Source organism: Nothoprocta perdicaria, unplaced genomic scaffold (genome assembly GCF_003342845.1).
Source record: "Nothoprocta perdicaria isolate Ctin4 unplaced genomic scaffold, notPer1 scaffold_1, whole genome shotgun sequence".
Classification (NCBI taxonomy): Eukaryota; Metazoa; Chordata; class Aves; order Tinamiformes; family Tinamidae; genus Nothoprocta; species Nothoprocta perdicaria.
In genome coordinates this window covers 4,063,945-4,087,347 of record NW_020454093.1, presented here as the reverse complement: position 1 = coordinate 4,087,347, position 23,403 = coordinate 4,063,945, and the positions used below count along the sequence as shown (strand labels likewise).

The window sequence follows — 23,403 nt, the reverse complement described above, 5'->3', positions numbered from 1 at the left end:
TTCTTTTGCCACTGCGGCATCAACTTCATAGAATTCACAAGAAATCAAGGTTACATTAAGTCAGTAGCAGCAAACATGCAGAATATATCTTAATATAAGTCCCAAGACAGGGATGTACACGTAAGAATCCACATCACAACGTTCCAGCGTTTAAAGCTCTCACCTTGCATTTCTGCGCTTTGGCTTGGTGCAGCACATCCTGATAATGCTTTGCATTCGCTGGCCTCACATCTTGCAGCTTGGCTGTGGCTAACAGCAGAGTTTCTAGAGTTCTCTCAGGATTTCCTTGGTCAATTGCTTCATTAATGTGACCGATGGCAATAATTCCTATGAAATGGAAAAGTTATTAAAAATGTAGTTATCAAAGAAAGATACAGCTTATCACATGGGAAATACAAACACACAGCAGCAGAAGACAGGAAAAAAATCAAGTTACATGAAAGCAGAGGCAGCAACAGCAGCTAATTTAAAGATCTTTGCTCAAATATTAACATGAAGCTCTTAACTAAAGGAGCAAGGAAAACTATCCAACTTATCTAGTCAGTTGAATCTGCTTTTTCCTAAACCCCACATGAATCCTAGTCAAAAGGAAATAGGACTTTTACAGCAAGATGGTACAATCCACATGAACCTTAATTTAAGGCATAAGACTGCATGGGTAAAGATGCTCAACTACAAATTGGTTTAGAGGGCTGAAAGATTCATTTGGGGTGATTTCAGACTTGACTACATGGAACTCTTATCTGCCCAAACACGCACCTAGTGATCTCTGAATGATGGCCTGCCATACCAGCCTAACCTCATCTCTTTAGATTCTGCCTTAGCTAACCAAAGCAAAGGTGCTTGCTCTTGGACAAATCTCTCAAGTTTCCAGAGCACTGGCACTTGGGATTTCAGCCAGTGAGCATCACTTATTAACACCCCCATCCAACCTTGTTCAGCTTGACGACGGCTACCAGCATTTTAAAACCCCAATGTCCTGCCCATGCCAAGAGTGTCAGTGTGCCCTGCACCCCATCCTAGCTGTCAAGAGCCACTACAGGGTGGGCAATGAGGTGGAGCAAGGGCTTCACCCTCACCTGAGATGAACGGCATGCCTGCCAGCACCAACCCTGGTGCCCCTGGGCCGCCGGAGTGGTCACACATGTGACCTCACAAGTGCTCAGAACCAGCTCTTCTATGGGAACTGCATCTCCTTCCAGCCATCCTGTCTCCCACAGTATGGAGAGGCATCCCTGAACCCCAGAGCAGCCAGGCTGCTGGTCCCCCCCGGCCCAGGGGGGCTGCTTAAGTCCTGCACTTTCAGCCTCAAAAGTGTTTAGAAAAACTCAGAAACCTTTTCCATGGAAAAGAGTGGGCACAGCAGACTCCTCTCTAGACAGGAAATCATCTAAAACGAGCAGGAAGAGTAGCTGCACTGCACAGCTTCCTACCAGCTCTCTTGCTGAGAACTTGGGCTTGGAAATAGTTAAACACAGGAGCTACTTTTACACAGGACCCTGCCAGGAATTTCTGTCCCTGGCTCCCAACATGTTGTGCTTGCAAATTCAGCAAAATCCCAACTGCAAGACCATCCATCTGAATTTGAGGAAAAACTGCTCGACTGTGAGGGTGCCAGAACACTGGTCCAGATGCCTAGAGAGTTGGTGGAGTCTCCTTCTCTGGAGATATTCAAAGTCTGCATGGACACGATCCTGTGCAACATGCTCCAGATGACCTTGAGCAGTGGGGCTGGACTAGATCTGCAGAGGTCCCTTCCAACCTCAACCAGTCTGTGATCCAGCACAAGTACCAAAGGATATTTGGGCTGCTGCCATATGCATGGCACCATGGCACTGGTCACGTAGCTGGCAGCTGACATCCTGTGACACCCTTCAGCTAAACAAAAAATAGCTAGGAGCACTTCAGGAAATTTTAAAACTGGCAGGCATTTGAAATCATATCTTTTTTTATTATTATTACTACTATTTTTTGGGGGGGGGGGGGGGGGGGGTCTGCACAAGACCATTCAGCACAGAAATTTATGCACCATGGACCAGACCATCATCTCTGCCTGCAAGGTAGAGAAAGAGTTACTTACTTTCATTTTCTTCTTGAATTTGCATATTAACCATGTCAATGCAGTTCTGGATATCATTCCAGCTTAAATAATCTTGGCCTTGGGATGAAGCCTCTGACTTAATAGACAATAGTGTATCAGCATAACTACAAGAAGATATAAAATACATAAATGTATTTCATATACAGGAAGTCATATGAAGAGTCAGTCAGATGTATTGTCTATCATTTAGTGTATTTTTCTCTTAATAAATTTCACATAAATATTCATTTCCTGCCACAAATCATAAAAACATACAAGCTGCCGTATTGGTTCTACACACGCATTTCAGGAGCTAAAAAATCCGCCCATTTCTCTAAATCAAGGCATTGTTTCTGGCAACATGGAAGGAGGGCAACGTATGAGTCCAAGAAGTTGCAGCCTAACATGCAAATTAGAGGGTTTTTTTTTTTTTTTTTTGAGTTCTATGAGTATTTAAGGACACTGCTATGGTCCAGGGTGATCCTACTGCATTATCAACAGCTGATCCCTCAGATTCTGTTGAGAGCTTGCTTGCTTCCAAAGTGCCATGAAATATTTGATTATGGACTTAAGATTACTCATTATACTACATCCTTCAATCTCATTAAACAGGGCAATTGTTTAAACCTTGGGAGTTTTAAACATTGACGGCAGACTCAAGAGACAACTGCAGGAAGGAAATTAATATTGTGTGATCTAGTGGCCAAAGCAGCTTCAACAACAGGGGCCTAGTGGTGCCTGACAAGCATTTTAGCTCTTGACACAGCTATTTTGAACACGTCTGCTCACATAGGGCTTTTCCCATGACTTTTGTTCTTCCTGACTCTCCACCAGCATCTAGGGAGGAAAGCACTGGGATTTGTGTCTATGTTGTGTCTTTCTCTCTCTTGTGGGAAGTCGTTAGGAATAGAAGCATTTTCCTACCCCAGCTTTGTCCACAAATAATGTTAGCAGCGTCTGCACCACAGCATCCACAGCCTTCTCCCTGGTACCATGCCAAAGAGTAAAGAACCCACAGAGCTGGGTGTTCCTGCTTACTGCATGAGCCTATCACCAAGTCTGGGAGAAAGTAGGTCCAGCTTTTGCTATTTTAAGTAAAAAACTAGAGTTTCCACCCATGCATCAGGTAGCAGCCCCTCCTGCCCATAAGACAAGAGTGCTCTGGGCACAGTGATGGTCATGGCCAGAGGAAGGCCACACAGAAAGATGACCCAAGTGCAGGTGCTGCAGCTGACATCTGCTCTTGTTACTCTCATGTTACTCTCAGACTAAGGTGGGATGAACGCCCTCAACAATAATACAGACTGTAGCATGCAGTTAAATAATTGTAGAATTCCTGTGGAATTGCCTGAGTGACAGGCATAATAGCTGTCCACAACCAACAGAGGTGTGAAAAGGAGGGTTACTAGAGCACTGTGGGTGCACATCAGCTTCCTGCTGCCATTTGTCCCTCCAGCATTCAGCAGCCTGCAGTTAAAGGCCTCTCGAGGTGGAGGCTGCATCTATCACTGTGCATTTCATAGTCACACACTGTGCTCCTACGCAGCTTAGTTTAATATTTGAAAGCTAGTAGTCTCCTGTCACTCCAAGTCTCATTAGAAACATAGCTGAAGTAATAAGAGAAACTAGGAGCTCTTATTAATCTTCCTCATGCCAAGCAGTTTTGCAGACCTATGTTATCTTTCCTCTGAGGTTTTATTTTCTGGGAATGACAGTGCTACTGTTACTTCATCTCTTGTGGTAGAAACCATTGAGCGTATCTCCTCAATTGAACTTTTCCTTGCCCTACCTTTCCTTTGGGTAGGACGCAACCAAAGCTTCCTATAGTATTCAGCATGTGGGTGGCAGCATGGATTTACACAACAGCATTAGGTATTAATTTCTTATCTGCCCTGATCAATTCCTAATGCCCCATTTGCATCGGCTTGCAGCTGTGGTCAGGGATAAACCATAGTGACACCAGTCAGAGCACTGCACTAGCTATGATGGAGCCCACTTTTGGGCAGATAGCTCTTTTGCCCCTGCTTACAGATCCCAATGTCATACCAGCAGAGGCAAAGGCTCTGCTGTACCTGTTCTCCTGCCCCTCTTCAGGGTCAGCACAGACACTTTTTACCCGTTGGCAGGAAGGAAGCCTCCCTCTGTCCAAAACAGTGACCTATTGCTATCATTACTGTTCTTCCTTGAGCTCTGAGACACATTGGGGGTGACCCTCCTAGATTAATAACCCTCGGCAGCCTAAAAGAGAGCTGCAGCATCTGGGCTGTTGTTCGAGGGGTTCCCCGCAACACTTTCCAGCCCTGCAGCTCGAATCCACAGCCATGACGGGGAGAGGACCAGCCTGCTCGCCACGCGCTCCCACATGTGCCTCACCAAGACCTTGCCAAGCTCTTCTCAGTGGTGGCCAGTGATAGGACAAGGGGTATAAGTTGAAACACAATAAGTTCCATCTGCATGTGAGGAGGAACTTCTTTCCTGAGAGGGTGACAGAGCCCTGGCACAGGCTGCCCAGGGAGGCTGTGGAGTCTCCTTCTTTGGAGATCTCCCGAACCCTCCTGGATGCCGCCCTGTGCTCTGGGTGTCCCTGCTGGAGCAGGGGTTTGGACTAGATGATCTCTAGAGGTCCCTTCCAACCTCAACCATCCTGTGATTCTCACGTGGCCCCTTCGCAGAGAGGCAGCGCAGGAGCAGCAGAGCGCGCAGGCAGCAGCTGGCTGCGACGCGCCAGACCGCGGCCGGACAGCAGCGGGTGCCCTGCCAGCCAGGGCCTCGGGTGAGCGGCGAGCGCGCGCACACGCCGGGCACCGTGCCCAGGCGGCTCGCAGGCGGCACTGCGCAGCGCTTCTGCACACTTCCGCAGCTCCTAAGCAAAAGGCGTTAGCCTTGCTTCAAGGGGCCTCCCGGACCTCCGGCCACTAAGCCACTCTCTCGCTCCAAAGATCCTTCAGTATTACTGGTTACTGATTAACAGTTCAAGTATTAGTCCTGCAAAAATTCTTGCCTGATCTTAATGTCTACTTCCCCCAAACATCTGTCCTCCACCTAAAATATTCCTCTGCCCTCAAAGATCTGAGGCCTTGTGATTGCTTGTATTTGCAGATACAATTAGCTTGACAATTGTAGGATTTTCTAGTTGACATATGAGACAGATGTTCATCCCCTTTTAATTTGACAACCACAACAGAGGACAGTCTTCTTAGTAAAATGCCTACTTATCCTTTTGCAGAAGTTGCCAAGTCTCATCCAGACAAGACAAAAGGAACTTTTACCGTGGAAAGTTTTCTTCTTCCAGATTATTGAAGCCAATACATGGATTTCTGAGGTGATTCTTTACTGTTAGGATGTCCTTATTTTCCAAGGCCTGGTTTAGCAACACAACAGCTGATAACATTTCTACAGCAATAGACAGTTCATCATGTGCCAGGTAATTCTGTAGGACAATAATGTGCCTCAGTCAGGAAGCTAAACAAGCAGTGTAACACATTCGAGTTACACAATCCAGATACCAGCAAGGAGATAAGATTTGATTAAGAAATGTCAAGTGTGAAGCCAACTTCCTAACCACAGTAGTGTCACATTAACACACCACTGTTGGTAGAGCTTACTCAGTTTGCTACACATCGTTCTTATCAGCCTTGTTTTTTGCCCCAGTTGCAAAAATACATTCTATCCCTTTCTCCTTCTATCAGGATGCTATTTCCTATGCAACATATACAACGGAGTTAGTCCTCAGAATAAGAGCATGCAACAGTCCAAAAAATGCCTGCCAATTTGTTGCAACACAAGAGCTCAGCAGAGTGAAGTGTGTCAAGAAACAACTGCTGTAATTCAATATTGCTTATTCCATCAAAAATAGTCATGCAGTACATAACCACGGCAAGAGTTAAGGTATTTTCCATGACAACATGCAGTGTTTGTGCTCTGTCATGGCTTGGCTTTGCAACATCAGAGAGCAGGTCACAAGCTTTTTCACTCTTACCACAGCATTCTGTTGTTGAAGGTTGAACAGCTCAGTCTGATAGACAGCAGCAGCAAATGAGTGAACAACAGGCAACTGGGCCTCCGGGTTCATCAGTGCAACCAGTGTTTTACTAGCATCACAGTTACGAATTGCAGAATTGATATTGTCAACTGCTATAAGTTCTAGAGAACAGCAGGGAAAGAAAAGCCTATTAATTTTCACACGCCATTTGCTCTTTTATGTCACGCAGAGGATAATTACGTCATCCAAAAACATCATTTGCTGTCATTGGCAAAGTTAACGGTACACAAATAAGGTTCTTCAAGACACAATCTGCCAAATGTTGCAAAAATAAGGTCTGTTCGGAAGCATGCAGTACATAAACAGCTAGAGGACTTGAAATTTTATTGATCTTTAGGTTTTATAGACAACCTCGTGTCTATGTTGTATCTTCAATCCCAAACAATGACCTCATCTCTCCCACTAAAAAAGGTATATAATGTTCCTCTGGTGTTTGCTTATGACAGTAATGCTTGGCACGTCAGCTTAAGTGACCCAGTGCCACCTCACCTCATATCCTCCCATCTACATTGTTTCCTCCCTCTCCTCCCCTCCCTTGAGCAGGGCCTAACTCAGCACTCTAGAACAAGTCTATCCTGCAAGGCCAACGACATTTTTACTGTCTGGGTTTTGGGTAGTCTTGTAAAAATCAGCCAAGATCAGGAGGGTTGGAATCGTCTGTAACTAAACTCAGGAAAACACACATGGTAAAACCTCCCTTTTATTTCTGTGTGCCATTGCCTAACCCTTTATCTGAAGGGATACTGAAACTTCAGTGCTCAAGCACAGCCATCCGGAAATCATTCCGTTCTCCACAGCTCAGACTCCACATGAAGCAGAATGCCATCAAGTACAAACCATCAAGTACTAATGTTACCTTCTCTGTGCAAAACAGTTTGTTTTGCTTTCTGCTGGACTGACTTCAGCAGCCATTTGATCTCCAGCAGAAAACGCTGAAGGCTTTGCACCTGGCCAGAAACCTTGCAACACCCCTTAGCTTAGTCACAGCTTCTGTAATTGCGCCGCTGGAGGAGCCAATTCTGGAGGACCCTGCCCAGGACACACCTGGGAACAAGTTGCATTAAGCTACTACTTCAGTCTTGTGCAAAGGGAAAGAGCCTTGAAGGTTAGAGCGCATTCCACAAAATACAGAACGACAATTAGGTGTCATTTCCATCAGCAAAATAACTCCCATCTCTTCCACCTTATCTTAGAGCTTTACTTCCATCTAGAACATGTTTTTAGCCACCACTGCCTGCTGAAGCCTGTACAAGCCTGCATGTACCACATATGCAGCAGCACCCAGATCATATTATTCAATGTGCAAACTTTGAAAGCTTAAGTAACCACATCCACCTAAAATAAGCTCTTACAGTTGTTCTGAAGCATGGTCATTTGTTGTTCTTGACAGCTCTCTTTTTTGCTATTCTTGAGGTTAGAGAAAGTAAAAGGGTCTCGGAGCTACTGCATGCATGCCTTTCTTAGAGAAAAGAGGAAAGGGAAGGTAACAGAACTAGACTGTGGAGTCAGGAGCTAAGCCACTGACTTCCACCTTAAAGCATGCAACTTGCAAACCAAGCTTTTTCAATTCTTCATGCTCCAATAGCAAATGCTATTTCTTCCTTTTTAGCTAAACATAAGAAATAAGCAAACCCCTTTCCAAATCACTTACTACATGACCATTTTCTTTCCCATTTCCTTTATGAAGGAGAAATTCTTTTACAGAAAAGTCCTGCACACCATGCCTGTCCCAGACTAACATTTGATACATGAAATCAAGCTTATCTTCTGGCTTAAGCTTACCTCACAGTACTACCATCAAGACATATTACAAAAGCAATCAGCCTGGATCCAAAGCACTGCAAATAACACCAGAGACAACAGCCACTAAAGCCATGCCAGATGTAGCATGAAATGACAGCAGCTTAACCAAAGCTCAATGTCCTAGCAAAGAAGCTTCCAGTCCAAAGAAGCAACTGCCAATACATGCACTGCAAATTTAGATCCCCTTGACCATATTTTTGAATGCTAACTTTGGTATTTTAGCATTTGTACTCTGACTTTATCAGGCTAAGAACAGATTAGAGATGTGTATCTACAAGTGAGAATAATTTTCCTCTGCTACATGAATGCAAAATATTTTTCCATTTGATCATTCTTTTTGATGTAATAAGAATTATGGTCACTCCACAATTAAGTGTGGGGCTCAGCACTGCACAGAGAAGTATTTCTTCAAGCCATCAAGCCATGCATTGTGCTCAGTTTTAGCCAATGTGTTTATGAGTAGCTGAAATTATTCAAAGAAAAAAGTGTTAGCTACCTCAGATAAAAGTATATATCCAACGCAGCACAGATTGGTGACTTGGCAATTGTGACACTGAGAACAGTAACAAAAATGAAATGCAATTCATACAGCTTCAGAAGCCCTGTTTACATGCAAGGAATTGCAGATTCAATTAATCAGCTTAATTAAATTAAATTGGGATGGTAAAAATGAATATTAAGACAGTTACTCACTAAGCTTGTGAGCCTCAGCTTCCGCATTGGCAACACTAACTTCTTTCTGTATTTCACTTTTGTCGAGCATATTTGGAAACCCTGCTATCTAACAGATCAGAAAAAAAGATTCAATTATGTTTTTAAGTGTATGTTTTTAAGAGAAGAGGGATAAAACCCTTGGGTGGAACACTAGGATTTGGGCACAGCATTGGCCAAATGTCAAATACAAAGGCACATTTAAACACAGCATTATTTTTTCCCCACAAAATTATTTTGGTCTTATTTGAAATCATGAAATTTCTACCAAAAATATCAATTATTCCAATACTCTTCCTCCAGTGTTACTGCTTCAGCAACAGCTTTTTGCTGTACTCAAGTTTAAAAAACAAGTTTTCTTTTTAAACCTTAACTAATAACTTTCTATGAGTGCATCATGCTTTTTACTGCAAATGCAACTGGTTTGCCATTGATTAGTAAACCAATCATTTTTAATTAGAAAATTGTTCCATAAAGTGATGCTGAATGCACAGTAAGCTAATTGCTACCTTGATTAAATCGGGGGAAAAAAAATCAGACTGGTGTGGCAGGGTAGTACCATTCAATTACCTGCATTTTCTGTTCTTTAGAATCACCCAATTGCATTAGGTACCATGAGGAATTTTGCGGCAGAACTTCAAGTAGGCTCAGAGCAGGGCGGCTCAAACCTGCCATCAGCGCCACTTCATCTTGCCCGTCAATAGCCTCATTCACTTGGACTAACGCTACGTGAACTGAAATGAAAACAATGCTCAGAAACAGCAAGTAGGCTTTGCAAAAAATAATCCATTGCTGTCAGCATCTCACTTTTTTAAAGGCTAACTAGAGGGTTTTATCCAGCAGAGGGTTGTAGTTTAAGACTAATTCTACTAAAGGAGTTTTTAGCTCAGTGTGAGCTCACGTGGGAGCAGTTCACCCACAGGTAGTGTTAATGAATGTAAGCTTATGATTTTTTGGTTCTAATAGAAGAGGGGGTCAAAATTTACAGACTTCTGCACATAACATGAACATAAGGAAACAAAGCAGGCAAAGAAGATTTGATCCTGAACTGAGGAGCCCTTTCAGCAAAAAACAGACAATAGTCCCCAGAAGATTAGCAAAGAAGGAGCAGCAAGAAAAAACACTCTTGTAGACAGACATGAACTACTTCAGTATGTGCTACAGGTTTCCACAGAAATATTACTTATTCCTGTGAAATTCAAGTCAGCCTAAGCTTGGAAAATTTGGAAAATGATTGGTATGTTGTATATCCACGCTTTCATAAGGATCCAGAGTGGCTTACTGTTGATCTTATTGATATTGCCTTGAATCTCAGCTTGTGTCAGCAGCTCTTCATAGACATCTCTCTCCTCTTCTGAGATGGTGCCATTCTAAAAAAAATAAAATCTTTGCTAGTAAACAAAAAACTTGCAGCTGTAATAGTGATTAGTGTAGCCAGTAAAACCAAATCAACTGAAATATTTACCCATTTACTTGTAAATTAATATTTGCTGACATGAACCAAAATTTTCACTTTGTGATAGTTGGCTGAGCAATATTTAAAGCATTTCTGCTTCCTGTAAAACATCTATGTAAAAACAGTATGAAAACCATGAATAAGCACTTATACTGTGAGTACTAATAATATACCACTACCTTAAGCCTTGCATTTGACTCTTTCCTCCTTTTAGCATCAAAGAGTTCGTTCTGATAGTCCTGTGCAAGTTCCTCATCCACATTCAGCAACATGGCATTTGGGTTCCTCAGAGTGACGATGGTTTGTTCTGCTATTCCCTTCTCAATAGCTTCATTAATTGCTATTACTGCAGCGTGCACTAAAATTAAAAGCAACATCCAATATTTCAGGAAGTAACAAAAACACTCAATTCAAGCCCTTTCAATTCCTCTCTTCTCTTTTAGAAAAAGACAATAATATGCTATTGAGATCATAAACACATCTCTTAATTAGATGTAGGGAAATTGTTGAGCAACTAGAAATTATCTAGCTGCTGTTGCAAGACAAGAGAATAACTCTACTAAGGGTAAGAAAGAACCAAATCTACAGTTTCTATGCACGTATGATCATGCGAGTAACTTAGCAGCAACTCGTCAAATTCATGCTCCTTTGTAGAGCTGTCCCATGCACATTCTCTGTCTCCTTTGCTTAAACCTCTGGGACTGCAACTTACCTCACTCAAGACACCTTCAGGGCACCAGGCTGGAAACCAGGTTGGAAACCTTCTGAAACCTATCCTTTGTATCCATTTATTTCCATATATTTGAGATGAATGCTAACATGCATGATGCCTGTAGCAATTTATATAGTTGCCCTCAATGTGTCCCACTCCTGATGCTTAGTTAAATGATAATAACAGAACCATTCAATGTTTGCTCAGCGTGTCACTGTTCTACTTCTCCCAGCTAGAACATCCTCAGGCCCTAAGGAGAAGCCCAAGATTGGTCTTGAGGAAAGAAGCTCTAGAGCTATAGCTTGTCTGAGCTGCAACAAGCAGCTGCTCACAAAAAAAAAAAAAGAGTGAGATGTCAGGAAAAATATGTGAACACTAGCTTTCCTATCAACATTATTTTACAATTTGCCTTCTAAGTGGATCAGCTAGCATGATTTTGCTAAGCTAGAATAGTCAGGAAGAGCTCTTTTCTTTTGACTTAATTTAATTGAGAGTACATACATGAACTTAGGGTCTTCAGTTCCTTTCAGTGTGTTTAAAAAAATTCCAAAATTCTCACCCATGATTAAGAAACTTGAGTTTTTAAACCAGGTCAACGAGCACAGAAGTTTGGTGAAGCAGAACGCAAGAGCAGAAGTTGGAAGTTGCTCTTGGGCAAATTAAGTATAAAATTGAGCTGCATGTTCTCAGAGGGCAGTTACTGAAACAACCTGCCTACTTATCAGTGTTTTCCATGCCTTGGCATTAAACTCATGACAAAGTTGTTCTAAAACCACTTCCTTTAACTCAATTAAGTACAGCAGCAACTTTAGTTGATTAAGAAGCTATCGCCCCGGCGTCCTCGTGCACCAGCACACATTAGATACAGCCCATATGCTGTTACCACAGGGCTGAGTGTGCAGCCTAGCTACACCCTGTGAAGTACTTTTGACGCTGATTTTTGAATTTAGAAATGCAATTACAATCATGGTGCTGTCTTTATTACTCCATCATTAGTCCATCATACCCTGGATTGTGAAGGCACAGAAAAAGCACAGGTTGTCATGCCAAAAGCACACCAGCTGCCAGGACATTAAACACAGGCACAAGCTGGTAGAAAAAGTCTTAGTTGCAGGTAGCACCTACTATGTGTCAATGCAGAGACAAGAGAAGATACATTTTCACTTATAAATGCAGACTGACAAATTGCAGAAGGTCTGATAATGATGTGATGTGACAGTCAATAAACATTTAATACTAAGCAATACAAGATGGTGGATTAGAACACCTCAAGAGTAATTTAGTATTTTGTAAATGTATTCAGTAGAAAACAGAACAGAAACCGCTTACATGCAGCTTCATCCACTGACAATTCACTGGCCAAAATCCCACCAATCTTGCTAAAAGATGGCATCTGGATACCATACTTCTCCAGCTCCTTGCGCATGTTGCTGATTTCTTCCTCTGTTTACATATATTAAGAAAAGAACTATTAACAGAACAAAATCTCAAAATTCTTTAGTAATCACCATATCAACGAGACACATCATTTCTTATAAGAATCTGCAGCTAAGGATGAGCGGTTTCTCCTTCCTATTTTGAAGGAATCTAAGACATGACAAATATTTCACATAAATTCACTCCCTTCCATTCTTCAAAGATCAACATTCATTAAAAACAGCAGCCTCCCACATACTTAATTAGGATATGTTCAGGACAACCTTGAAGGAGAAGAAAGAACATAATGGAAAATATGTACAGTGTTGGCAAATTTACTGGGTGAAAACTACTTAATGTATGATTAGATAAGCAGTTTATTACCTGTGAAGTCCACTTTTCCAAGTAGGTCCTGAATCTGTGGTGCTAATCCTAACTTGAATAGATATAAACTGCAAAAAAAAAAAAAAGAAAATCTGCATGTTTGCCACAGTATCTGCTTTCTGCAAAAGTGAAACAGGTGTTTGTACTAATATAACTGCCACAAATTCATTCTTTAATTCTTGATTTTTCACAGATATGGAATAAAATACAGCATAAATAAAATTGTAGATAAGTTTTACACAAAGTAGGGTCCCCCCCCCAACTGAAAATGTTTCAAACCAGCATCTCTAAGAGAGACTACCAAAGCATCTCAGACCACAGGTGACACGTAGACAAGTACAAAACCTTAATGGGGGACAACTAAAGGCATGAAAACAGTAGTAAGGTATGAAATAACTTCAGTACAGTTTAAAGCTTTGGACCTATGTACTGTTTTAAGTTACTACACCCTTATAATTAATATTACTGACATCCTTGCTTAGTGTAGTTTACATGGACCTATATGTCCATCCAAGCTCCCCTCACACACTTACACCACTGATTTCTTTACCTTCTGAAAAATGAAGCAAGCTCAATGTAAAAGTGCTTTCCAGGAACTATATGCTACTAGTATTTTTGTTTCATCATAGCATGAAAGCCTTTGCTAATTATTCCTAAAGCTCTGTAGTGGTATCTGAAAAACAGCTGAGTAAATTTACCTACAACTCGGTACATGGCAGGTGTGCATTGTGGCTTGGGGTTTGGCTGAGGAACATGTTATCTTCTCATTTTTCTCTAAGCTACAGCTTCATGGCAGGATGAGATCTCAGAACAAGTATTTGTAGCTGACATTTTAAAGCACAAGAGTCAGTATTTTGTCTGCATTGCCCTCTACCCTATCACTACTTGGACAGAGGGAAACACATGCAAGATACTCTTTCAACTACTGCAGCCCTCCAAATCGTTGGAACTATTTTCACCTTTCGAATTAATCTTAAATGCAAGTTAGCTATACCTGGAGAAAAAACCACACCTGACTACAGTACCTATTGAACCAGAACCCACTCTTTACCCTGAACTGCCCAATCTTTCCTTGTGGGCTTTTAAGGAGTTTTTACTGCAAGTTGAAGTCAGGGACACGGTCCCAGCTGCAGTGTTCACAGCACCACATGTTGGACCAGCAGTTACAGAAACCAGCAGCATTACAGGAACGCATTGGCTTTCCTGGGGTAATGTGGGAAGGAAGTGGCATGGACTCAAGGGAGCGCTCACTTTGCCACTGAACATTGCAGGCGCATGCAGAAGGTTTTACACCTTGTGCTCCTTTGCTTGCAGCAGCTTGTGAGCCACAAGGTGGTGCTGAAAATTTGCTGCATGTCCCACATGGAACACCCAGACACTCCTAGTCTGCTCTAAGGTATAATTTCCAATGAAAACAAGCAGGCATAACACTTGCAGAGAGGTAAGCTGAACCTCAGAAACCTGTATTAACATCACCAGCAGAAACAGAAAGGAGAAGGAGCAGCTGCTGGGAGCACCTCCCTTGGCACTGCCCACACAACCACGCTTCACTGCTGACCAACCAAAGGTTCCTGGATCCTGTTGGTCAGCTTAGCTCACACATGGCCCACCACTAATACCAATACCTACTTCTGCTATACTGTTATTAACAAGGATGCTTGTTATTGCATCCTTCCTGGGGAAAACTCTGCTCTGACACTGTCCAGCCTCAGAGGGATGGTTTGTCCAGAGCATAGTGACACAATTATGAAGATCTAAAGCTAAATATTTAAGGAAAAGGTTTAAGCACTGCTATTCAGGAAAAACAATCACTGTTAGCTTTTTCTTCAAATAAAGCAGTTCTTAGCTTGATTAGTCCAACCCCTAATCCAAATCAGCTTTATCAAGGAAAATGATGCAAGAAGTGAAAATTAGACCTTTGTTTTTTCAGTCTTGTCTTAACTATCAATGTTTCAACACGGAAAAAAGCATAGGAGTAATTATATTTAACAGGAATCTAGAAACTGAGACATTCCTTTCTGCACAGAGTTGCTTCTGACGGTGCAAATCCTTTCACATATTGTAAGGGCAACCAGTGCTCTCAATTTCAGAGCATTCCTACTAAAAACACACATAACCACTTTGCTTAAAGACAGTGCCTGCCCTCAGGCCCTCCATCTGCTTATACATCAGCAGAGCCTCAGAGACTCCAAGACATTCCCCATGATGTGTTAACATCGCAGATGTCAAAGAGACAGTGGCTAGATGGGACCTTTTGCTCCTGTTACCTAGCATTAAGGGTATTTTACACTTAGAAGGTCAATTATATAATTTTAGCAACTTTAAGTGCTTAAGTTAATTATGCAGGCTAGCTGTGCTTCCATTTGAATTCCTTTTGAAAAGCCTCAACTAAAAATGGCTTCGTGGTTACTAAGAATGAAGGGAAGATAATATATCCTTTGCTTGAAAAGATTCCTGTAGTTTTGTTGGAAAGCTCGAGGATCCTGATGTTTGAATAACAACTTGGTAACAGCTAAGAAAGAATGGGAAGCAGGTCAACCTTTCACCTCTCAGAAAAAGTGCTCCATTTTCCCAAGCCATAAGCCTTTGAAACTTGAGCCTGCACTCCAAGATGCATCAGAAATTTTTATTTAAGCTCTGCAGTGATTCTTCATAAAAAGATCATGTTCACATGCTACAGAGGCAATGCGGAAAAGTTGGCTTGCACTTGCTCCTTCTGGATGCTGTGGTGCCAGACACCAAGAACAGCAGGGACATGGGCTGTTCTAAAAAAAATGGTTACTGTGCTAATTCCCAGGGAGCCAGGAGAGGATGCCCTGACAAACACTGAGGATGAAGGAGGACAAAAAGGCAGTGATGTGCAGCACAGGACCAGGGAAAACACTGACCAAGGGGTCAGCGGTTTCAGCAGGGACATAACTGGGGTCCTGCAGAGTCATGTTCCTCCAGCACCAACACAATGGCAAGTATTGCCGGTCAAGACTGTCCCATCCCTAACTGCTGTTTCCAAGGCTGAGAACCTGACCTCCTTTTTATATAGTCTGCTTACAATTTAATCTGGATACTGGAGTCCGAATTGAAAACAATGACAATGTACATTTTAGGAAAAGACATGAAGATAGATGAAGTTTGACAACTCTGTCTCATTGTACAGATAATGCATCCTATACTGTCATGGGAAAGTCTCATAAGCAAAATATCACAGGTGCTTCCCCCTTCCTGAGGGAAAGTATTTGATGTCTTTTATATAAAGTCTATTTCTAAAATTGTAATTCAGAACTACAGTTAGAGTTACAGCTTTGTGCTGGTATAAATGGGAAAAAAACAATGTAAATGAGAAACTTCAAAGTGAAAGCTAAGATGACACACTGGCCATCTCTGAGATTATCATAAATCCTAGAACAGATCAAGCCAGAAAACTCCTACCCAAAGGCCAAACCATTGCCAAATCCAGTTCAAAAATAAAAAGTTATACTGGCATTACAATGATTAGAGAGTCCTTTAAGAGGTGCCTAAGAGATGACTGCCTTGTCATGTTTCACATAACACGCAAACCCACCACGGGCCAAGTCCTCCACGCAGGAGGAAGCAAACATTTGCAAAGCCCATTGTGTTCCAGCCTTGCAAAACACGTGAGCAGGGCCGGTGAGCTCAGCGCAGGGGAACGCAGCCCCCCGCTCCGGCCGAGCTGCTCAGCATTAGGAGCCCCATGTGTCCGCGCCAGGAAATCGCTTCAAGCTTACACAAGACACCGCTGACAGAAGTGACTTCACTACAGTTTCAGGCAATAGCTACCTTCAGACGAGCCTGGTGATACTGGACAGTCAGTACCATCACACCAGGGGTAATGATTTCCAGGGGCAACACTTGTCACAGCTGAAAGACGAGAACGGGTAGCTCCAAACACTCAGCATTTTAAGGAAATATGCTGAACTTTGGTAGCATGCCTTTATTGGCACACACACTGACCTGCATACAACCACCAGTGAAGTGCAGAAGCATGTGGATCATCTCAAAGATCAGACCATAAAAATGTTTCAGTTACAGCAGATATTGAGTAGTTTCTGACCTATACCCATGAGGTAGTTGTTATGCTTATAGATGCCTTTAGGAACACACAAGGGAGCTTGTGGCATAGCTAGCTATATCTCTGCAGGCCCAGTATGCAAGCAAGTTAGGAAAGAGAGATCTCCATGTGCAGGAAATGAGCCAGGAGAGCCACAGAAGGGAGGAGCTGTCTGCCAACACCACCACCTCTCGCGCGAGGGACACGATGAGGCAGATGTTCTGGACTTTGAGAGCTAAACATCACAGGGAAAGGCTTAAGGCAAAACGAAAAGCCTTTAGCTGTACTTCAGTGATGTAACCAACACCTTCCTGACTCTGAATTACATCAAAGAGAAAGTTGCTGAGAACTTAAACCTTGGAAAATGTTATATTTCAGATGAATGACCTCAGAACACATTAATTATTTGCACCTCTTCTGGGATAGGACTTCAGCATCACTTTCAGTCCCTGATGGGCACTTCTGCACCATGGTCATACTAGTGTTTTGCAAAGGTTTTCTCAATTTCTTTATTTTGTCTTACTACATACTTCAAAGTGATGCATGCAAATTGGGTGAGAAAGAAGCTCAGTATATATCAATACCGAGAAAAGAATGTCTGCATTAAATTCATTTCTATTTCAGAAATAATTTGCCCAATAGTCCTAAAAGTTCAGCTTACACCTCCAAGTTTAAATTAATAAACTTGTAAGTTGGAACAGTCTGACATACTGGTTGCCTAAAGATATATATATAGACTGACAATCCTAAATTTCCCAGTTACTTTAACAAGCTTTCTCATCACCAGTTACCTTAGAGCATGAATGCAATATATCATTCTAGGTATGTTTTTCCTGTCATAGACATCTGTCGTCTCTGGATAAAAAATCTGAAAAACAAAGAACAGACACTTAAAGGAGAACAGAAATTACTGAACAGAAAAGTACCTAAAACAGGTCGTCTTCAGAATGATATCTTTGAATTATAAAAGCTTAACTTATTTCTATACAGCTACAAATTAACTCTCTTTTGAGGCCTTACTTATCAGTTATTTTCATAAAGAGCATTTTAATGAAATGCAAAAGTTACATAATAGACTGAAAAACATGAAACATAGGCAGATATTTCAGCAGGTTTGTTTTTTTTTTGTTTTTTTTGTTTTTTTTTTTTAATCCTGTTGCAAGATCTCAGCAAGTAGAATTCGTCCTGTAGACAACCCAAACCTCTGATACGGTTACAATTAGCGAAGCTTCACTGTGAACCCTCCCCATGAAGTATAGCTTAAAAAGGCTAAACTCTAATCAGCATCCTCGGCTCTAAACACCGCCACCATTTACAGAGAATGGTATTCAGAGACAAACGCGATATTTTAGCCAACAAGTCGCCTCATAAGTTCCAGTTCTGGTTCTGCCGCTAATTTGCTCCTGGCCTCGCTCCCAGCCCGGGGTTCCAGTCACTGAGCGCTCTCCCCATGGAAGTGGAGCGGGCTCCATGGGAGCCGGCAGCGCCGCGCGGGCCTGGCGCCCAGAGGCCAGGCCCACACGGAGCGGGAAAGGCGAGAGCGCGAGCGGGCAGCACAGCGGCCTCCTCCCCGCCCGGGCACGGCTGCTTGGGCAGGCTGAGACCTGTCGGCCGCGACCCTCTTGGCAACAGGAGCACGGCCTTTCGGAGAAGGAAGGGCCGGGGCAAAGGGGACAGCGAACTGGAGGGGCTAGAAGGGTGTAAAGCCAACACAGGCAGCGTCTCCTCTTCCTCCTCTCTACATTTCTGGTGGCAGCTCCAGGTTCCTCTTCCTGGCCATGGGGCACCCTGCGGCCAGGCAGCCTGCAGGGCCCAAGCGCTCACCCCAGGCTGCACGAGCCCTTCTGAAAATGATTTTTACCCCAAAAAGAAAGACAACTCACTGGTGCCCAGAAACAGCAGCAGAAGGGGAACATAAGCCGAGAGCAGCAAGAAGGAAGGTAAACATGGAAAGTGACCCAGGAAAGCAGCAGGAACAGGACCAGCACAGCCATGCAGGCACACTGGAGGGTGCAAGGGCAGTCTAGAAACAGGGCAGAGGCAGAGAAAACCAGGACACACATGAAGAGGAAAAGGCAGCAAGAACATGACAGGAGATAGTAACATAAAGGAAACAAGTATAACAGAGTTTTCCATTTTAAACTGTGCTCTACTCAGGCCCCTGCTGAGAGGCTGCACTAACAGCAAGATGTAGTTAAAACTCTGCCAGTTTTCCCATTTGATTTCCCAGGACAGCAGTAGCCTGAGCGCCTCCTCCCACAGCTCATCTTCCACAGCGGCCTCCGCTCTGGAGCTGACCATACAGCTGACATCATTCCCGCTTCCAGCGTTCCCTTCCTTTCCTGCACAAGCCTTCCCAGTAGGGTTGCTCTAAGTAACTATTCATATTTGAGCAAACAAAAGGAAATCTGAGCCTGTGCCTTGAGTCATTCTGTTTTCTGTAATTTAGATGCTTACCTTAGGTAGACCAATGGACTCCATTGCTCTTAACCATTGCACAGTATTATCAGTGTGTCGAAAATGAAGGCCCGATCTCTGTTGGAAGCACAGAAGGAAAAAAAGAATAATGCAAAATAAATTCCTTTATTGATCCCTCGGCTGCATCCCAGTCATACTTTAAAGAAGAGTTCAGGGAATTTTCCCTCACTTGACCTGGAGACCAAACCACCACCACTACAATCCTGCTATGAAAAGGCATAACAGCCCCACATTGTCACATTTTCCTAAATCACTTAAGCCAGATTTATATACTTGTAGATTCACTGTGACTTAACGGATTTTTTTTTTTTTTCCCCTTCAGCAGTCTTTAAGAATAAAGGTTGTCTGTCAAACACCAGGGACCAAAATATGGAAGTGGTAATACCCCTCAGTGCTACCATTAAAGTGCACAGATAACAAGGTCTTAGCCACAAGAGAGGATTGACCTTCTGGGGAAAATTTTAATTTGCTGTAGTCATAGCATAGAAAAGTTTGCCCTTCCCTACCTGTTTCACAGTCGGAAACTTCCAGGCCCCAGTGGTTTTTTAGGCACTAATTTAATGTTCTAAGCACAACAAATGGGCAATACCATGCAAATCAAGATTTCACAAGAAGTCATCAACAAATTGCACTAAGCAAAGCTGAGATGAGAATCTCCAGCTACACATACCTCTAGTCCAAAAAGGGTGAACAGAGCATCCCTCCTCCACTTACCAGATGCTCAACACAGGAGTCAGTACCTGCCCTCCCCAACAGCCTATAAAGGCACAAGTCAGAGAGCAAAGCAGAAAAGTGCTTTTGTTTAAGAGCCAGGAGGGAGGGCGAAAGAAGTCCGAACTTTGGATATCTTCAAAGGAAATGTTTAAACATAAGCATGATTCTTACCTTACATAGAGGCCCCATTAACCATACGGATACTAGACAAGCTTTGTTTCTAATCTCTCAAATAACAACCACTTATTACTATATAACAGCTAAAAATGTAAATATATATTTCTTAAATTCCCTTCCTCTAAAAGTTGAAATAACACACCATACATACCTATGTATGCATATACTATTGAGGATCATGGAGTTAATGAAGAACTTGTTCAACTTACAGCAAGCTAAACACAGCTAGCATTTTTTTCTTCTTCAGGTGCTAATTGGATAGCAGAAATAAACGTGCAATTCTAATGAAATAGATGTCCTTCAATACAAGATGAGGAAAATTAAGAATAGTTACCAAATTTAATTACTGAAGGGCCTTTGGTTTCAACTCCTAGTGATGAATGACTGTACAGATTCTCCCTGGAGGTAGAGTTTGTTCAGTTTTCAAAACATTAACTGGAATTAACAGTTTTTCTAAATATAAGATATTTCTAGCTTATCATACTGGCTCCATAGTGCTACACACCTTCCCTCTCATTATGACAGGCTTACAGAAAAAAAGGTTAAGCAGCAACACATGTGTATCTTTAAGAGGTAGAAGAGAAACATTAAAACACTTTGCCTCACTGGCGAGAAAACTGAATAGCTTTATTATTACCTTATAACGTGTCTGTTCCACATCGTAGATCTTTTTGTCTGACACCACATTAGGGGCAAAGAATTTTGCTAGCTTGGCAAGGTAGACACCGTTTCTTAACCCTTCCTCCAGCTCGGTAGTAGGAGGCAGTTCTTCATCCAAGCAGACCTCCATCCATCTACAAATACATCGTTCAAACATGTCATTTGCAATTCTAACGATGTTAGAACATCTTTCCCCACACCCATCATACATTTTAAAGAGTTTGCCACAAAAATTAGCACAATTAGTAAGAAAAAGGGTACAAATTAAGAAAAACAACAATAGCATGGAAGAACAAAATACCTAAAGAATCACACATGTACCTTATGTTAAGGACTGATGACCTGTGCATGAAGCTCTTTGATGGACACATAGTCACATTAGGAAGGACTTCCACAATTGCTGCCTGAAAAGTCTCAGATGCTTTGACCAGCATTAGACTTTTTAAACAGACAGTAATTTAAGTGGAAATGCAGAAGAACACAAGGAATTGTTATAGACACCTAGAAGACAAAAAATCACCTGGCCTAAACCCCAGAGCACCCGTGCACACAGTGGCCAGAAGACACGGTCACAGCAACATTTGCAACGCACAGCACAAACGCAGCAGCTCTCATCCTATCCCTGCAGCATATGACAGCGCAAAGCCATTCCTGATGGAGCAGCATCTTTCCTGTTTAAGCAGCCCAATAGACACCATGCATTTCAGGGCTAGCTAACAGCAACTTGGTTGAAGCGTATTCCCTCTGCCTAACAGTGGGAGCAGCCATTGCTGCCTGAAAAGAAGCTAAATCCTTCAGGAAGGTGACGAGCTAGCTCCATTTTTCTGAGTTTGTTTTTTGCAATTTAGTGATACTAAGGTGTTATATAGAAAGTACTAACAATTATTACAAAAGGCCAGTAAAGTGATAAAATATTGTTCTGCACTATCCAGAAAGAACACTAATACTGAGCAGCCAAAAGAAACTGCTGCTAAAATAGTCCTGAAAGATCAGGATCCTCACAACAGGAACAGACGTTGGTGGGCTTTAAAAAAAAAACCCCTGCGATGGTGTTCACACAAGGGCTATAAATCTGTTCAGTGCCTTCCAAACACTTTTGCACTTAGGCAATTTCTGCTGTTAAGAGGCTATTAATATCCCCACAACTGTACGAGAACAAAGCTGAAGACACTCGCCTGCTTTAGTGTCATTAAGGCAGAGCAGCTCCGCACAGCGTCACAGCCCTGGGATCACCTCCGGCGGGGCAAGCTGGGAAGTGCTGGAACTGGGCTTGGAAGCGAGCCAGGTTCTCCCCCTCAATGAGGGGGAAAAGCTTGCTCCATCATTTTGCTCCGTGTTAGAGCTCAAGACAAATGACCTATTCCATTACACTTTTGGATTCGTTACAGAACATATGAAAGTTGTTTCGCTGAAGCACAGACTACCCAAACAGCTCTTCAGGAAACCACCAGCCATAAATCTTGGACAATATCACACAAAGCTGCTTGGAAATGAGTGTCATTAGGAGAACTGTAGTTTGCAGCATAAAAGCTGGTTCAGTGAAAAGAATAGTTTCAGCAACACGTTTCTCTCTGCCGCCCAACGCTGCATATTTATGCTTCATGGATCCATGCCAATGACACTAAAAGTCATCATTATTAATGACACCTTATAGACTGAATAAATATACACACTAAAACAAAGCAGCATAGCATTTGTCTTCTCTAAAATATAAGGTAAGGAGAGAAAAAAAACCCTTTGCTCTAGTTCATGGCAAATCTGGGCATTGCTTGAGCCAACTACTTATTTTTATGGAACTTATTTCCTAAAGATGTGCCTTCTGGAAGGGCTATGCACAAAGAGCTTGCTGAGTAATGGATGAGGAGTGCTCACCAAGAGCTTGGTTTGACCTTGTTGTCAGTGGGGCCATCCCAGTGGGATGAGCCGCACGCCTCCTCCGCAGCGGTCAGCACATCACGCTAGATCCTTCACACTCCTCAATCTCAGTTTCCTTGTTAAGACGTTTTTGACATCTTTGGTCCAGGGAGTCAAAAATGATGACATATGAACTTTCTTTCAAGTTAAGCACACACACAGAAAGCTTTTCTCCCTTTTGGCACAACCATCTGCTCTTTAAAAGCAACCTCTGCCTGTCTTAGCTCTTGGTTGCAGACCAGCTGCTGCAGGACCTCCCCGTGAAGCCCAAGCCTTGCTGTCTGCTTTCCACCACAAGCAGCCCTTCCTCATGTCTCCCTCCCAGGACAACTGCAGGTCACTGGCAAAGCAACCTGCACGTGTAAGCAAAGATCCAGGTATTACAAGTTAGCAGCTTTACTGCTCAGCACCCCTTGGCAAACCTTACTAAGCACTAGGGTGGAAGGTTGCTGAGGAGCAAGGCAGAAGACTGAGGTGGTCACCTCCATGGGCAGAAAGTCAACCTCTGCAGGGCTTTCAGTTACTGATTATACAACCCCCCATGCCCCCTAATTCCTTTTCCTGCGGCACTTGTTATTCAACAAGAGACCGTGCACATCCATAGGGAAAAAAGGGACAAAAATCCTCACAGGCCTGCAATGAGGTGACTACCTTAGAGCTTTTGAGAATCAAGCTTCACAGCAGAGGGAGCAGCAGTATATCACAGTTAACCAATTCCTTATCTATGGTAGCAAGTTGCTGAAACACTTAGACACAGCAAGCGCTGCCCTGAGCGAACTTGTTCCAATTT

General features: G+C 42.7%; 1 protein-coding gene across 3 annotated transcripts in view; it reads right to left on the bottom strand.

Moving 5' to 3' along the window:
* The window catches only part of IQGAP2 (IQ motif containing GTPase activating protein 2), a 110,299-nt gene that overhangs the window by 34,404 nt on the left and 52,492 nt on the right, over positions 1–23,403 (bottom strand). Inside the window, exons 3-15 of one of the 3 annotated variants that reach the window (XM_026036531.1) lie at positions 20,677–20,833; positions 19,128–19,205; positions 17,462–17,538; positions 12,605–12,672; positions 12,134–12,247; positions 10,269–10,450; positions 9,919–10,006; positions 9,207–9,370; positions 8,619–8,706; positions 6,060–6,223; positions 5,350–5,510; positions 2,081–2,205; positions 164–327 (exon numbers count right to left, since the gene is read on the bottom strand). In XM_026036531.1, the coding sequence (XP_025892316.1) occupies positions 164–327; positions 2,081–2,205; positions 5,350–5,510; positions 6,060–6,223; positions 8,619–8,706; positions 9,207–9,370; positions 9,919–10,006; positions 10,269–10,450; positions 12,134–12,247; positions 12,605–12,672; positions 17,462–17,538; positions 19,128–19,205; positions 20,677–20,833 (1,630 nt within the window). The remainder of the gene's footprint in view (positions 1–163; positions 328–2,080; positions 2,206–5,349; positions 5,511–6,059; positions 6,224–8,618; positions 8,707–9,206; positions 9,371–9,918; positions 10,007–10,268; positions 10,451–12,133; positions 12,248–12,604; positions 12,673–17,461; positions 17,539–19,127; positions 19,206–20,676; positions 20,834–23,403) is intronic. The other 2 variants (XM_026036537.1, XM_026036544.1) reach the window with 2 other exon arrangements.